This window comes from Protopterus annectens, chromosome 7.part0, assembly GCF_019279795.1.
Source record: "Protopterus annectens isolate FY-2018-M chromosome 7.part0, PAN1.0, whole genome shotgun sequence".
NCBI classification, from domain to species: Eukaryota; Metazoa; Chordata; order Ceratodontiformes; family Protopteridae; genus Protopterus; species Protopterus annectens.
In genome coordinates, this window is record NC_056739.1 from 497705274 (window position 1) to 497723580 (window position 18307).

Sequence of the window (18307 nt, forward strand, 5' to 3'; positions counted from 1 at the left end):
TTTAACTTAACTTTTATTAGATTTAAAGACTATGTTGTGTAGCAAAGAGTGGGAACTAAGATTTCTACCTGTCCCTCTAACATCCGTAAACCCACATCTCAGTACCCCTACACTTGCATGCATACACATATCTCGTTAGTTTAGCTTATTTTTCTTTGTCCTTCTATACTGTGGAAGCAAACTAAGAAAAATACCAGGTTGTACCTCTATCCTCAAAACAAATGGAATGAGCAAGACCCGCCAAAATAAATAAAACCTTGTTTATTAAAACAATAAAATTAAATAGCGTGCCACAAAATGAATCACAGGTTACCGGTTTCGTTTAAACTGTGTAAACTTCCTCAGACAACAAGCTAACACACATTACTTGTTTAAATAATGATGGTCTGTCTCCGATTGGATGAAAGCTTTGACCATACTGTGGAAGCCACCATTTTTATTTTTAGTAATCCCAAACTTGCATACCTACAAATATCTCCTGTAAGCTTATTGTCCTGTTTAAAGGCTAGAAAGATGAAATGCACAACTGAGAAATATACTGCACTACTCTTGTTTGTCAAACATTACTTAAGGTGGATGAGTATAGACAAATAGTACTGTACCTAACTAGTTCAACCATCAAGAAATCTTAACTTTCTCTCTCCCCCCCAGTGAAACAAGCACATGTACATTCTGCAGCAGCAGCAGTAGTCAGACTTATCATATCGCACTACCTAAAGAACTTGCACAGCTGAATTTCACCTGCAGTTGGCAAAAGTTCACAAGGAACAAATAAAGGTAAATTTATGCAAGGCAATCTGTGAATAACTTAATTTAAGTCTAATGTGCATTGCTTTGTAGTGTAGAATCTGCTGGAAGGATATCCCCACCCCCACTTACTCACCCACCACTCAAGCCTTTTATTGCTGAAAGTAAAGCTACATTTTAACACTTCAGCATATTTTACTCTTATCAGCGTAATATATCCTTAGAAAGACACTGAAAAGCCCATACCTATAAAATTAGATGCTGTGAGTCGAGACAAGTATTTAGAGTTCAGACAACTTGTCTTTTGTATCCATGAACATCCTACCTCACTGACTGTTTATGGTGGTAAACCATCTGGAGGGATTCTTCCCACTCCATTCCCTCTGCTCACTCCACTCCCCTGCCCTTCCCCCATATCCTACCCTCCCTCAGCACCTCTACTCTTATCCTGACCAAACCACTCCCCCTCATTCCTATGATCCAATTATATAAAACTCTACCTTGTCCACACCCACATTTCATGCACACCGTACTTTCTTTTATTTAGCCAAACTTATCTGCTCTCCCTTACATCCATCACCTTGAATTCACATGCCCTCACCATACTTTTTTGCATCTTACTCTACTTTACCAATCACAATACAATCACCACATCAAACTATTTTAAATTCCAGGCTTACCACCTTCTCTTCTACTATAACACAAACTAGCATTGCACCATAATTTTACTATGGACCAATCACATCGACCTCACCCATCCTTATCATAAACTGCAAGGTAAAACACCTAACCACATTATCAAAGCCCACTCTGAAGTCAAAATATTTCAAACCTTACCTTCAGCTGCACACATCACATAAGTCTATTTACACCTGTACTGCATTCATGCACATAAATTGCACTTTTACTATCTTTAAACCAACTATCACAGTTGGCATGCTCCTCCTAACCTGCCTAGCCTCTTTACTCTTAAATTTCAACCTCACTACAGCTATATCTTTGCATACCCCCACACACCAATACACAACAACCTCCTCTAACCCTCTCCCCATTAAACACAGCTTCTCATGCATCTCCTCCCAGCTATTCCCCTATACCCTCCCATTTTATTCAAGCCACAAACTGGCCTCCTCACCTCCTATGAAACCACACTTGACACCAGTACCCTCACCTAGGAATAAAATTCACTTCCCATGGTACGGATTCCTTATTACCTACCTACTTAAATGTGGACACATACATCCTAACTCTGGCCCACCCTCTAATCCTAACCACAAGAGTAACCCCAAAGATTTAAACATACTTGCACTTAACCCTAGAAGTATATGTAATAACATAGCCCCAACTGCATGCCTGGATAGATCAAAATAAACCTGACATACTAGCCCTTACTGAAACATGGCTACAGCCCAATGTAAAAGACTCAGAAATACCGCCTCCAAACTTTGCAATAATCAGAGGAAATGGCTCTTAAAAAAAAATAAATAAATAAAAAAATAAAAAAGTGTGGGGGAGGGATACACTTCTATATCCCTCTACACTCAACTTCACACCCTACACCAGTAACATACCAGTCTTTTCCAATGCTGAGGTACTAATCTCCTTTTTGAACCTCAACATAGCAAAAAGAATTTGGATAATAGTAATATATATCCCACCAGGTAACAATATCCCAGTGTTGGAAAAATGTTATCCTGGACATCCCAAACAATAAACCTTGAAACAATAATCTTGGGAGACATAAATGTAGATTGGCAAACCATAGCTTCCGACTCCCCCACAAATAGTATAAATATGTATGTTTTTTCTTAGCTTATCAATGCTCCAAGAAGATGCAGCAAAGATCTTACTTGCCAATCCACCTTAGACTGGAATCTAGTATCCCACCCTGCCAATTACCCCTTTTCTGGTACACTGTTTAGCTCCCTGAGCAATCATCTGCCAACTTACTCCCGTAGAACAAACTCCCTGAGCAATCATCTGCCAACTTACTCCCATAGAACAAACTCCCAACAACTAAGAGTACACACTATAAAATCAGTTAGGAACTCAATTTTTGTCAGCATAAATTCAACAATCTCCTACAGGTAACAGACTGGGCACCTCAAACAACTACCCCTTAATGATGCTGTACTATACTTTAAGAACACCTTCCCTCACATACTTAATACACTAGCTCCCATTTGTATGAAAAGAATCAAAAAGAACTCAGCACCATGCTCTCTAAGGAATGTAAACACCTGATGAAGCAAAGGGACCGAGCCTGGTCAACCTGGAAACAAAACAAAAATGAAAAAAATCATGTTAATTTCAAAACACTGCGTAACAAAGTGACAAAACTAATTAGATATAAGAAGTCATATTATTCCCAGCTTCAACTCCAGCATAAAATAAACCCCAGTAAATTTTGGCACTCCATATCTTCTCTACTTAATCCTGGAAGCAATGGAGAGCACACCCCATCACCTGATACCCCTCCATCACAAATAGCCGAAAACTTCAACAAGCACTTCATAAAATCAATTTCAGACCTACTAACAACCCTAATGCTGGACCCCCCCCACCCTTCAACCTATTCAGACACCAACCCCAGGCCATCAACTACTTCTAACCCTGTCATTACTAACCCCCCTACTCAACAAAATGTCATAAACCCCACTTTCGTTTCATCCCATACCTACTGACACCATTAAGAAACTGCTATAAAAACTAAAACCCTGCTCTCCTTCAGCAGACAATCTCCCCCCATATCACCTCAAACTGGCACTAACTCAGTCGCCTACCCAATCAGTATCCTTATAAATAGGTATTTATCCAAATCAGAAGTACCTACCCATATGGAAACAATCTCACACCATAAAGGAGGCAACTCTTTTGATCCATACAATTTCCGTCCTATATCCAGCTTGTTACCCATGTCCAAAATTCGAGAGAGAGGTATCGATCAGCAGGTAATGCAATATCCATTGCAAAACAATCTTGAACAAAACCCACCATGGTTTCTGACCTAGCCACAGCACAGCTACAGCCCTATTATCTTTTACAGACACCGTGAACAGGACCAGAGATGCAGGATGCTACACAGCCTCAGTATTCCTTGATCTCTCCAAAGCCTTTGACACAGTGTCTCACCCCTTACTTCTGAACACACTGTCTAACTTAGGCTTCTCACATAACACAGTAAAATGGTTTCAGAGCTACCTTAAGGATTGTAAACAAGCAGTGAAATGGTCCAACAAATTCTCACCCTTTCTCCACAACCCTACTGGAGTCCCCCAAGGCTCCATCCTAGGACCCCTACTTCAACATTTTCACAAACAACCTTCACAATGCCTCTCACCCTGGGACCCTCATTCAATATGCTGATTCCACCATAATCTGCACTGCTCAATCACTACCAGAACTACTCTCAAACTCAACAGTCCTTTACAGCAGTTGAATCCTGGCTAACAAATGCCCAACTCTTTCTTAATCCAAAGAAAACAAAACTCCCCTGTCACTGATCATTTCAACATCCTTGCATCAAACACTGCCATAGAAATAGTGCAGGAAACCAAACCTCTAGCTGTTATCATTGACAATAAACTTTCATTTCACCCCCATATACAGCAAAATATAAAGAAAACTCATCAAAAACTGGGACTCTTATAGAAACAAACATTTTACTGCAGCAACCAAAACTAACCTTGCAAAAACATTTTTACTTCCCTCCCTTGTATATGGTGCCCCTACCTTAACTTAGGAAATTCTACCCTAAGTTGGAACATTGCTACAACAAAGTTTGCCACAAACTCTAAATATCACACACCACAGTAAATCACTTCTAGAATTACAATGGCTTGAACTACCCAACCAACTTGCCTTTATTCAGCTATCCACCTTGCACAACCTTATTTTCAAGCCTACTGCCTGCCCTGCACTGGCCAATCTAGTCACACCTTACACACTAACTCTATCCCTACCATCGGAAGACAAAAATCTCTTAGCTATCTCAAAACCCACAAGAAATTCTGGTCACACTGTATTCACACTGTCTCTATACACTGGAATTCACTACCTCTAGCTACCAGGTTTATGCCTGGCCTATCCCATTTCAAAACCCCTTTAAAAAATCTCAACAATATATGGCTCTGCTCCTGCATAAAGCCTGCCTAATGCTCAGGTCTTTCTCTTCCATCACATTTCAATCCCTCAGACTGCAAGATCCTAAAGCTCTAACTCCTTATCTGCTTCTATACCATATATTTAAGCTACTGCTCAGGCTTTATTGCTTCTATTCTTCTCAACTCTCTCTAGCTACAGATCTGCATCACTAACTTTTCTGGCTGCTATTTTCCTAACTGAAACTAACATTCTATTTTGCATGTACTATAACAGTCAATGTCACACATTGCACTACCTACGTATTTTTTTGGACACTATCTACATCATGTATGAAGAGTGACTATTATTGTCTGTAATGTTTTAACTGTATAGAATTGTCTAGATGTGTAGTAATATATTACAACATCTTGTAGCAGTTTGCTCTTTCAACTTATTTTTTGTACAGTATTTCTAATGTAATCTTTATTGTATTGTATTATACTGTATTTGTATTGTACTGTATGTGGTGCTTTTCTCCCCAGGCCTCTGCTGAAAACGGGTTCTGTAGACCCAGTCAGACCACCCCAGTAAACAAATGTCATATAAAACAAAATAAAGTGCTACATCCACAATACACCTGAACCCACAGGTTAGACCCAATATCACTTGAGCTACACCTGCCAAAGACGCTCTGGAGATGTAGAATACAAGACAGTAAATCAGTATACTATTCCCCAGCCAAGTGGTGGTAAGGACATCACAATTTTCAGAAAAAAAAAAAAAACACAGTAGTTAGGTACTTTTCCATTATACCCCTACCAGTCCACGGTGCTGTAGTTTGCCCACATGTGGTTGCTTTTGCCGGAATGTCAGTTTCTGTGCAAGAACTGCATGTGTGAAACTTTTCGTTTTATATTTATTTCCGGCCGACATTCACTTTTAGAACACCAAAGAGTTTAGTTAAAGTCATGTTTTTCGTAAAGATGTTTTTACTTTTCATTTTGGAATTCAATGTTGTTTCATAACTGAAAAGCATGATAAGCTTTCTTAAAAGGAATCCTTTAAGGAGTACCTCTCAAGTCAAGTATACTTCATTGAAGAACGTTCTTTATTTTGGGTCATAAAAAGTCCATGTTCCTCACAGTTCCACATTACAAGTGTCGGTTACACATTCACTTTAAGAGTGTTTGAACTGATGTCCACAGTTAAACTGTAGTAATTGTCAAAATAACTGTCTACAAATATAGATCAATGCATTTTAATCATCTTGTGAGCTTCCTAGTTGACGTTGACATGGTAGACGTGGTAGGGGATTAATGGAAAAGTACCCAGTAGTTAATATGAAGGTCATCTCAAACCTCCACCTCACACTGCCTCAGGGTGGTGCCTCTAAAACAGTATACTTATTCCAGTAATGCTCATTACAGCAAGTGATGCCAGTGCCACTTCTTTGCAAGCTGGTGCCAGACATCAACTTCAGATACAGAGCCACTACACCCCCCAGCATGTGTTCCCTATAATCCCTGGGTAGCAAGAAGGGAAAATACTTCTGCTGGGCTGCTCCATGTGCAGCCCTGCTGAAACCAAACCATGAAGAGGCCATATCAATTCAGCAGGTGCATAAATAACCCTTAGCCCTATACACAGCAGCATGGTATGACACTACCTGATGTGCACTGGCACAAGGTCACATGGGAAGGACCAATAATGTAGACCAGCACTGCTAAAAGCTTCAGTGTATAAAGACTGCAAGACATGCTACACTGTACATAAGGTCATACCACATATCAAGCTCAGTGCTGACAGATGGCAAGCAGTAGTAGTAAATGGCTTTTGCTAGCATTGCAGTAGATGTGGATGGCGACATCTTAGCAGACAGGATGGGTTCATCAAACAGGTGAGTGTTGAGATACTGGTATCTGGCATGCACACAACTCAGAGGTGCACAAGTCTTACGGGACCAAAAGAATGGCATCTGCTGAAAAAATTACACCAGAGCTGGAGGTATTACCACAGGCCCTAGGCACCAAGCATACCCACCCTTGATACTACATACCAAGACATACTACCAAAGACGTGTAGGAACTCCTGGTAACTGCCTGAAGAGAACCTTTACACCTGACAGCAGTTTGGATACTGCCTTCAAACCCCATCCTCCATAAAATTCTTAGCCTTTAACTTGTACATTTCATCAACCCTTCCACATAATTAATAAAATCCAAATCCACCAAAACCACTAGAGCAAGCGACTTAAACCTTAGCACGGATATAAATAGGACGTGCTGGAGGGATAGGATTTATCACTCAGAGACTCCCTATGCTGTGGAATAAAATCCCGGTCCATGTGAGGCAGAGCACCTCGCTGGCTCTGTTCAAGAGAAATCTTGACCTGTGGATGGGAGATCGTAGGTTTATCCCGGGAATCATCTCTGTCACTGCTGGACAGAGGCACAACAAACTAATGGGCACAGTATTTTTTCATATAAGGGGTGGCGTAAGCCACAAAAATTTGGGCTAGGCTTATAAATGCCTTAGGGCAGATAGCCTAGTATGAACCTATGAACCTATAATTAACAAAGTAAACAAAAAAGCATTGCTATGTTAAAGGTTTGGATTATCTATTTGGTAGTTGTAGCTGTGTGGAGATCACTCAGCTTTTCAAGCACATGATTTTCAGTGCATTACGTCAACTAAAACATAACTAAAGTGAAGTGTATGCACCTGCAAAGAACTGAATAGGGCTTAGTGAAGCAGTCAGAGGGCTTTATTATTGAATACCAGCATGCTTTTTTATAACTGGTGTGGATCTGGTACATCAACAGCACAGTATACCCTGTGAACATGCAGGTATAGGCTTTATCTCTACAATTACCAGTGAGTGTAAGAATGAATGCACAATCTTACACAAGAGGCATCAATTCCTGTCAACAGTAGGAGTGATTCTTTGAATTAAGGTTGTTATAAATCTGAACTTAAAATTTCATTCAAAAGGTAACAATAATGAACTAGTTCTTATACCAGTGGGTATGCCAGTGTGATTTGAATAATGTGTTAACAGATGAGGCCTAATCTATACAATGAATTGATAAATATTTAATTAAGATTTTATAGAATTTTGGGAAGGATATTAAAAAGCAGTGTGATAAAAATGGGTAAAACTGCATTGATGGATCATGGTACATTCTTAGCAGTCTATAAACTTAGACAGTTCAAAATTTTTAGTAGAGTGGCTAATATATTTGATCATGTTACGACCCCACTGTATGATTTGTACAGTTACATTTTCTGTGTACTATCACCAACCATTCACTCTTTATGGTTTACCTCAATCACATAAAAACCCTGAACCACCTCCCATGATACCTGCAGTGTCAGGAAATCACTCCCAATTTGGAGCATCAATTAAAACCAATGATACAAATTATTTTTCTAATACTGCTGCATGTATGGTCTGAAGGAGTTAGTTTTGTTACTGTAAAGTAATTACAGTTCTACCAAATTAATTTGGTGTGCAAGCCATTAGAAACTGCTTATACAAAAGCAGTGATAATTTCAACAATGAAAATTTAAACCGTCTTCTTTTTATGGAATGTTTTCTTAATAGCGGTCTCCAATTTATCGTAAATTAAGGGTACAACTGTAGCCAATACATGTTAATTTGGTTTTGTCAAATTGGCAGAATGACTAGTCCCACTATCACTAAATGTTTTTATAAAGGTTTTTCAGAGGTTTTTAATTTGGACAGGAAACCATTTTTCAAGAGAGTACAAAAATGATTTATTGAAAGCTAGTAAGGATCTAGTTTAGAAAGCAATAATCAGGGTTTTTCTAGAGTAAACAGTTGTGATAAAAAGGTGACAAATGAATCTTAGTTATGTTACATAATTTAATACAGCTTCGCAAATTAAGATTAAACATAACTGGTCCATATTAAGTTCCTGTACAGAACTGCCCCATTTGTTATCTACATAAACATACAAAATATGGGAAGTGAAATGACTATTGTTTAAAAAAGCAGAGTGGTGGTGATCTAGTTCTGGCAACTGAATTGGTAAAATACAAATGAATTAAGTATTAAAGCAGTCAAGTGTTAAACAGATGTTGAAGCTTAAACAGATCATTTTATAAAGAGTTGTATAACATTAACATCTATGTAGGTTTATTTTTATGTTTTTGGGGCTTGATATGTTATTTAAATGTTCTGGACTGCATTATATAATCAAAACTGGTCATATGACATTATGTATTGTGTTAACTTCTACACTGAAAGTCTTGTACTTTCAAGCTTTACTCATTTGGTGGTCAGAGTTTTCACAATTTTCACCCAATCACAGCTTAAACTGGTGCAAGACTTTTCACCCAAACCCACTACTTCTATTCTGTCATTTCTCCCCCTGCATTCTTTGTTCTCTTCTGTTCTGCTATGTATACAATCTTCCTGCAGTTCTAATCTACCACACTTAGAGCCCTCCTGCTCTTTTTACCTTTCTCCATATAATTCCTGCTCTTTTTAACCTTTCTCCATATCATTCCTGCACTCAAGTGAAGCCTACTTCTATTTCTTTTCATCCACTAGCACAAATCCAGTGCATTACTCTCCAACCTCCCCACTATAGTCTATCTTGTTCACCTCAAAGCCATTATACTTAAAAATGTGCAGCCAATACTGCACTCCAATTACAACATACAAGTTTTATTTTCTGACTGTACGTAAGCACATCTATATTGGAATTTAGTTCTGTGGAGTTTTACTCCCTGGGACTCCACTGGCAAGAGGCTATCCACCCAGTGAAATTACCCTGGTTAACAGAGAATAAAAAGATACTACTGTGGTAATGTTGCTGTTCCCTTCCTCTCATCCTACCTGTTCAAATCTCCATGGCCTACCACCTGAATTATCCTATGCAGTTAAAGATGTCAGATAATCAGTGGACTGACTGGCCACACTATGTATATAGTTACTCTTTTGCCCTTGTCCAAGACTTGCAGTTTTTGACCAGGTGCCAAATCTTTACAGGCTCCACTGTGTACTGTTCCCTCCTCTGACTTGCATGGTGGTAACACAGCACTCTGATCCTATAATTACTTCAGACTCTCCTGCCACAGGTCTCTCCAGGAACAGTACTGTGTTCAAGTTGCATACATAACATTGGGTAGTATATAGCAGATCTCACTGCAGATCGCTGGTGCATAGTGCAGTGCACCACCAGACATAGCCACATTGACCCTTCATAACTGAAGCACAACATTCCATGTCTTGTAAGCTCTTTATAAAAGTCCAGGGTCAGCTATGGTTCCAGCTATGTCCTGCATTACCTGCAACTATAGTGGACACAATGACTAGTATGCTGCCTACATCCATGAAACAGTATATATGAGACTTTGGAGCTGGTAATCTTTGCACCTACCAACTGGAAAACCCTGTGGAAACACTCCATAGGTAGTGCTGGAATATGCATATCTGCCAGATGTACAAATCATGGCAGGGACATGAAGTGTGCAGAGCACAGGGTAGTGTACACAGACTGAGTGATATGTCAAACACCAGGTTGGGCCTTGATGGCTACGTGGTTGCAGTCAATGGCCACCAGAACACCAGGCAAATGAGGCAATGTGCAAAACCCATTGAGTGACTTATGTCTTCTCTGCTGTCTGTGGTAACCACAAGTGCTATATACGTGGCAGCAGTGCATCAAGAACTGGTGTACGAGTCCTGAGGCAGATGCTTGGTAAACTCCCACATTATCCAGTAGATGCTCCCTCCCCCCATTGCAGGGATGTTTTTTGTAACATAAGCTTTTTACTGTGATACTGTACTTCACTGAGATACTGAAGATATCCGTTGCTTCCAACTGTCTATAAGTGCCTCTCTTTGCTCTTATATTGAACTTTTAGTTTGTATTTGCAAAAAACAAGAAGTAATCTCCATGGTATCCCCGAAGTCTCAAACAACCCACTAAACAAGTATAGTGGTCCAAAAACAAAACAGTGTAAGAAACTTCTCTGAGTGGAAGATTTTCAGTCCATATATCTCTTTGCCTTGGTGTACAATAAAATACATGAACGGAGGAATTTGAATGCTGTACTGAAGGTGTAAAATTTTGGCAAGACTGGAAACAATTGTAAATAGAGGAAAGGATAACTCAGAAAATAGCAGACAGCCTACAACTCTCCCTTATGCATAAACAGAACAAATGTAATTACTGATGAATTTAATTACATAAAACTGAAAAGGTAATGTTAAAACTGAAAAAACCCTAACCCAATGAGAACAGGCTCAGAACACAATCCAAAGCACAATGAAAGCTTTTGCAGATTCTATTTTAAAATGGTTTCAGAGAATCTCTCGTTCCCCGCGCTCCCTTATTTACTCCAACTGCAGAAGCATTTTACATTTTCATCTGTATCAAATATTCCTTAGTTTAGCTTCAGAGGTAAAATAGAGGTTTACCTCATGCAAACTTACTGCCATTCTTAACAGTAAGAACTCTACAAGATTATTCTCACGTATCTTTCGGGTGCTTACTTTTAACAGAAATTTCTTCAGAAGTTAAAGCTAGTGAGTGGAAAAAATTAAAATGGAGTTTTAAACTGTGTAGAAATAAAATATGTTCAATAACAAGAATTTAGAGGGGCTGACAAAGTTTTGCAGAAGGGGAATCTTGGAACAAGAGGTATATCTGCAGAGTGTTAAAAAGAAACATTAACTGGATAATATGCATTGGTTTACAATTGCTGCCATTAAGCAGTGTTTTGATAACTGCTGAGCACAAAAACTTAGCACAGCAACTTAGGGTTGTTGCCAAACGTAGGGAACCTTTTAAAGAACTATCACCAGATATCCTGCAGAGGTATTAGAGTTACTTCAGAAGTTAAATTATAAAGCAGAGGCATTTAGAAATTAAGAAAAAAGGAAATGGAAATATTTAAGAAAGACTGAAGTATGCCAAGGAGAGGTTCAATTACTAGGTTAAGACAGGAAATGAGAAAACTGACAATCTACAGGGAGATGGTATTTCTGTGGAAGTTTGGAAGAGGGATGTGAAACCTCTGGAATGTTACTTCACAGTAAAAGGATGGGGCAGCACCAACATCTGGAAAAAATGTTTATAATACCCAAAAGCTGTAAAGACCCATCAGACAACGTCATATAGGACAATTTCAATTCTAAACTGCAATTATGAAGCATTTGTCCATAACCAAAAATGGCAAAGGTGTTGCCAAACTGATAAGATATGGATCGACCTGGTTTTGTGAAGTGGAGGCAAATGTTTGATACAGTGATGGTCGAAAAGGAAGAATGTAAGAAAACACCACTGCTGGTGGGTCTTGTGCACAGAAAGCATTCACGGTAAGCTGGAATATTAGGACTATGGCAATGGAAGCTTTTGCATTCCCTGATGAGGGAAATTAAGAGAATACAATTTTTGTGTCAAGTGGGAGGATTTCTCTGACAAGTTGTGTCTGAACTTAGGAAGTGCTGCACTAAACTTCTAGAATCACACCACTTAAACTCCAGGAATGTCATGACATGAGACAATTTGAAATTTAGTTAGCACCATTCTGTCCAACAAGTCTCACCTGTTTTGATAAAGTTGTGACTCTTGGGTTAAATTTGTAAGTACAAGTTCCTTTCATTATGATCATGTAGCTTTTGAAGGCAAGTACCATCTAAGAAGCACTTGGTTACATTGTACTTTCTGAAGAAAAACTGCAGCAGCATTTTGTACAGTTTTCTTGACATTTCACAACACTGCTGCATCTTTACTGGAAACAGTTGCATACCTTGATGGTTGTGACATACTAATGGCAGGACGACTGTATACTGAAAGGCATAATAATGTGGCAAGACTGATGTACTGGGGATTGTGAAAACATTATAATATTGAAGTAGCTGAAAAACACTGGAAACATAAGCTACAAAGCATCATAGAAAATGAAGTCTACATCACATGGGATCACCCATTACCAACAGTTCATAAGATAAATGTGAGAAAACCAGATGCAGTGGTCCATGAAAAGAGGACAAAAGTAGCATTGAACACTGAAATTGCTATATCCAGTGACTGCAGTGTCTTGCATACAAAGAGACACAAAGTCATAAAATATCAAGATTTATAGGCAGAAATGAGAGCAATGCGGAAGAAAGATGCCCAGACTGTTCCAATAGCAAATCAAAAAAAAGAATCTGCAATCATATTTAGATATGTTACCAATACATGCAAGTCCACACAAATTGCATTAGGAATCCTTGCTGGGCATATTGTGAATGCTGTGAACAGCACTTCTGTCTGACAAAGACTGAAACAATAGTAATTTAATGAACTTTAATTGTACTTTGACTTAGGAATGAGGTCCATTCCTGTCATGTATTGGAAACCCAAAAGCTTTGGAAATATTAAAAGAAAACAATTACACATTTTTACTGCTTTTCACATTAGTCTCCAATAGTAATCTGAATTTACCCCAGGTCTGGCACCCGACTATTAGCTACAGACAGCCTATAATTTAAGCATGAATGCTTACGTCTATATATACACCCCATAAAACAGTACAAAATTGCCAAGTACAGTAAATGTAACATACAGTAAATCTTGAGCCTTTTCCCCTCACTTACATAATGGTGAGGAGTCACTGGCTTTTCCTTGTATCGAAAAGGACAGTTGTCCATTTTCTACCAATGGAGACCAATTTATACCAAATAAAAGCTTCCTAAAGGCTAAAGCAACTGAACTGCAAGTATTCAAAGTTATAGTTTGCCTGCAAAGTCCTGATTTAACACTGTATACCATCCTAAAAATCTACCATTAAATTCTACAATTTTGTTAAAACTGCTGCTTTTATTAAAGTAGTTTACCAGCACATTAAAAAGTACATCAATACCTACTTTCCATACAATTTTTTTCCTGACATTCTGGAGTAGTCTCACTTTAGCTTGACGTTCTGCGAATATCCATGATCTGACAGGTCTACATGTTCCTCTTGGGATAACACCAGTTGGAGAGCACACATCCCTTTCACGTCAGTTGACATGTAAATCACATACTCAAGGTCCTGCTATGCCTTCCCCCTTGAAAGCATTCTAGTTCACTGCTTGTGCTCTCCAGCATTTACTGAGAGTAACAGCTTAGCAAAACAAGTGCATGCTTCTGGCCTATGCTGCACGCTGTACTCCCATTTCCACTGCAGTCACAGCAGCACACCATAGTCTTCTTCATCCTCACAGGATGGCTAAGCCAGCACTTTCAGTATTTCTGACAACCAGTCAAAATAGACTTGCAGGCTGTATAGATAGACTTGCAGGCTGTATAGATTTAACAGAAAAGCAGAAAGTAGGAGTCTCTTCCCTATGCCTTGTTAAGCAGGCAAAGAAATTCCTTTCATAAGTAATTAGAATCAAAGATGGACATTTCAAGTTTAAAGCAGAACAGAAGTGAGGAGTACTAGAGTTGTTGGGTAAAAACAAATTATTCACAATTGAAAATACTTGGGATGAGAATACTACACTGAAGGGTGTAGCTGTCCTTTCAGTTATGAAAACAATGAGACCACCAAGGCCAGACAACAGCCACTTACAGTGGCAAGGGCAGTAAGAGCAGAATTGTAGTGGAGTAAACTGCAGGAATGCTGGCAAACAGCCTGGAGACAGAAGTCAAATAAAATCAGCCTGCGCTACAAACAGGAGAACTTTTTTTTAATGGCCGAGATCTACAGGAACTAATATGAAAAGAATTCCAAAGACAAGTGGTCATCCAGCAGAAAGCTAGATTACAGATATGCTGCAAAACGAACCAGAGTTTCATGATCTGACCAGGTAAGATGACTGCCCCCCAGTACCCTTTGATTTGGTTTCCATTATAATTTGCTGGTACATGGAAGGGCAGCCATTATCCTCTGTACAATCACCAGGACATTTATCCATGTTTATGAGCCCTACCAATTATAGGTACAGCATAGTACAGTTTGGCCCCAAGCTGTTGACTAGTCATCACCTGAATCAAACCCTGTCTCACCTACAGCATAATGGGACATCCCTTAAAAGGTTAAACTGGAAAGCTTACTACAAATGCCAATATCACACATTACAAATGGGGGGGGGGGTTAAGTAACATGCATTGACAAGTATTAATACATTCTAAAACCAAACAAAGATCTATTATCTAAAAACAGATAAATTAGTGGAAACACACTTAGAACTTGACCATTTAGTTCATGCAGATCTGCAATTAAAGTGAAACCTAGCAGCCCTGCAAAGCCAGATGCTCTCTCAAAGGCATAACCAAATGCCAAATCCTTTTGACAACCAACTCCAAACCATTGTCAAACTTACATGCAGGAAAGCACGACTTACTGCAGATCACTCCCCTTTAAAAGGGAGAAGTCAAATGTGCACAATTTACCTTTGAATTTGAGTACAGCTCGGTATGGGTTGTAGATGGTCAAGACTTGCTTGTGGCTTGTTTGGTCACTGGCATAAAAGGCAAGCTCTGCAGGGAATACAAAGACTGGAACTCTTCCTCCTGAAATGCTGGGCTTTTGACCCAGTGGAATGATGTGATCAGATCTTGATCCCTTGCTTTCCTGTTGTCTCTCACTCTGGTCTTTGCCTTGCTCCTGCTGTGCCCGCCGGCGCATCTGCAGCTCTTTACTGCAAGCCTTTATCTACATGGCCTTTCAGGAGATTTTCCACTTCAGGAAATCTGTAATTGCACATACAAAAAAAATCTGTTCACATGCAGAAAAATGCAATAGCAGTAGAAAATTACCAATCAGAAAAGTTTGTACACGTCTATATAATTAAAAAAGGGAAATGATCATGCACATAACTAAAAAAGGAACTGATCTGCAAGATTCTTAACTCATCAGTTACAGTTTTCCAAAAGGAAATTCATGATTTGCCCCTCAATTCCTGGTAGCAACTCTAAACCCCCACTAACTCCAAGATTGCTACATGTTTGAATTTCTTTTTTGAGGGGAAAGGACCAGTGCTGTATGCTAACTAGCCATCTAGCTAACATCCACAATACTTTGACTGTTCTTTCAATAATTTGCCAGTTTTTGTCTTGAGACAAAATTATAGTTGGGACTGTCTGGAGAAAAATTACTAACTGCTGTTTTCCCATTCTGGTTTTGCAGGACTGCTTCACACAAATCACAACTAGCAACACTGTAGTGTATGAACAAAGTTGAAATTACATGACAATTTTTTATTTCATCACAATCAGAAGTCTGAACATAAGCAGTTTTAAATGCTGGGTGGGGAAGGGACCCATCTGCTTGGAACTGACCATCTTGTCATTTATTCAGCTTAAACAGTCACTGACTTGGATTTGCAAGAGGAGTGCATTTGTGAAGATGCGTGTATATTGCGACAACCACACAATCTGATGACTAGATGTACATTTGTGGATAAAAATCAATACATAAGGTTAAGTTAACTAGTGACAGCTGTAACTGCAGTTCTACTCTGATCATGCTAAAACCTGTAAAACCAATACTGCTATGTCAATTGCTGGTATGTAGGGTTGGAAGGGACTGCAGTGTATTTATTAAGAGCAAGTTATTTTATTTCACACTTTCCTTTACATCACAAGCATCAGCACTTCACCTAAATAGCTGTATTTCATGATCTGGCAGGAACAGTGTGTGAAGAAGGTAACTGTGGCATAGGGAGTAGCATTGCCATCAAAAGTGCCTAGCCTTGGTTGAATTCTTGGCTTTTGCTTCTGTGTGGAGTCTACATGTCTCCATGCGTGTGTAGGTCTATCCATGTGCTGTAGATACAGCCACAATGAAAAGTTGTGATGGCGTTCTTCTAGTTGGCATTAAGAAAAGAAATTCAGTTTTCAAAATGATTTTATTGTATTCTTTCAAAACCTTAACTTGCCAAGAATGTACTGCAATAACTGGAATAAATGCATTGTGTGCATGTGTATCTTGTTAACAGGCCTGGCCTTCAGGAGTACTGTTAGTATGTGCATTAAACGCTGGACATATTTTCTCAGGACACAGTACTGCAACCTCATCTAGTCCAAATCCGCTCTGCTCAGGTGTGTACAAATCACTGACTTGTGCAGGGGTCTGGAAGGCAATGTGGTCATAATATTTTTTTCTCACGATTAGTACACAGTGCAAAGAAAATTGCTACAGTCTGCATAAGGGCTACAGACAGTGTGGCCATTTCTTTAACCCCCCCCTCCCATCTCAGAGACATACACAACACTACCATTTTACTAGCAATGTACTGTTTAGAAGCATTAAATTGGAAGGTTAGTTGATTATGTAATCACTTTCCTCACAAATATTAGATTATTTTAGGGTGTAGGAATAAAGAGGCATGCCTTTGTATACATCCAACAATAATTGAACTACATTAGTCTAGTCATTTTTGCCTAGTTTGACAGAGTGAGTACAAAGTTGTCCATCATTCGGGGGGGAGGGGCATAGTGTGTATTTTTTTTTTTTTAACAGAAGCCATTTGAAACAAAGACAGTTTCAACCTTCACACTAGTATAACCCCAGAGGGATACACAAAAGGGGGCTATCTTTTTGGGAAGAAAAACTGCCAGATAAGACGATGCATCCTCAAGCATTTTATTGTCTACTGCTACCTTATCAGACAACTTGTTCCTCAAAGATAAGTTCTCAGGGCATAGCCAGCATGTTGAAGGGCTGGCAGCAGATTTTACTTGCTCTGTTATTTCATTCTATTTGACAGGAAATTTTATTACTAAGTTATCCTACTTGATATTTTCAAGTGGTTTTGAATGATATAATCGAAAAAATATTGATATATACTATTATTTTCTTGTCAAATATTGTAGTAGAAAATGTCTTCACTCATACAGAACGAGTCGCACAAACTCACAGGAATAATCCTTGAAAAAAAGACTTTCAGATCGTCTTTACTATTCAAGAACTTTCACTCAAACTGGATAAAATGGACAATGAGCTGGACAACTTTAAAGAAAAAAGTGTACAAAACAAATGGAGAGTAGAAACTGCAAATCTCTGGAATATAATGTGCACTGAATGACACAGAAGAGAGACGAACAGAAGAAGAACACAGAATATCTACAGAGACAGAATACAATGGTTTTGAATAAAACAGATGACCTGGAAAACAGATCTCTGAGAAACAATATTTGTATATTTGGTTTACCTGAGAAACTAGGAAGAAGTATGACAAACTTCTTAACATCTTGGCTCCCTAGAATTCTTAATGTGCCTGAAGCTATGTCATATGGGTTTGAGAGGGAGCACAGGTCCCGGACTGCACCATTCTCCACAAAGGCTAATTCATCTCAGAGATCCACTATTGTAAGGTTTTTGTCTTCACAAGATAAAGAACTAATTCTAAAAACAGCATGGTCAAAACATCCCATCAAGTTGGAGGATAAAATATTTGACAATGACTATTCTTCTACAGTAATGTCCAAGAGAAAGTTTTTTACCCACGATAAAAGAATTGAAAAAA

At 38.9% G+C, this 18307-nt stretch overlaps 1 protein-coding gene across 1 annotated transcript in view; it reads right to left on the reverse strand.

Moving 5' to 3' along the window:
* Nucleotides 1-18307, reverse strand: part of LOC122806001 (motile sperm domain-containing protein 1-like) — a 115830-nt gene that overhangs the window by 77118 nt on the left and 20405 nt on the right. The window contains exon 2 of the mRNA XM_044076242.1: nucleotides 15231-15530. Coding sequence (XP_043932177.1) covers nucleotides 15231-15465 — 235 coding nt within the window. The 5' untranslated portion in view covers nucleotides 15466-15530. The remainder of the gene's footprint in view (nucleotides 1-15230; nucleotides 15531-18307) is intronic.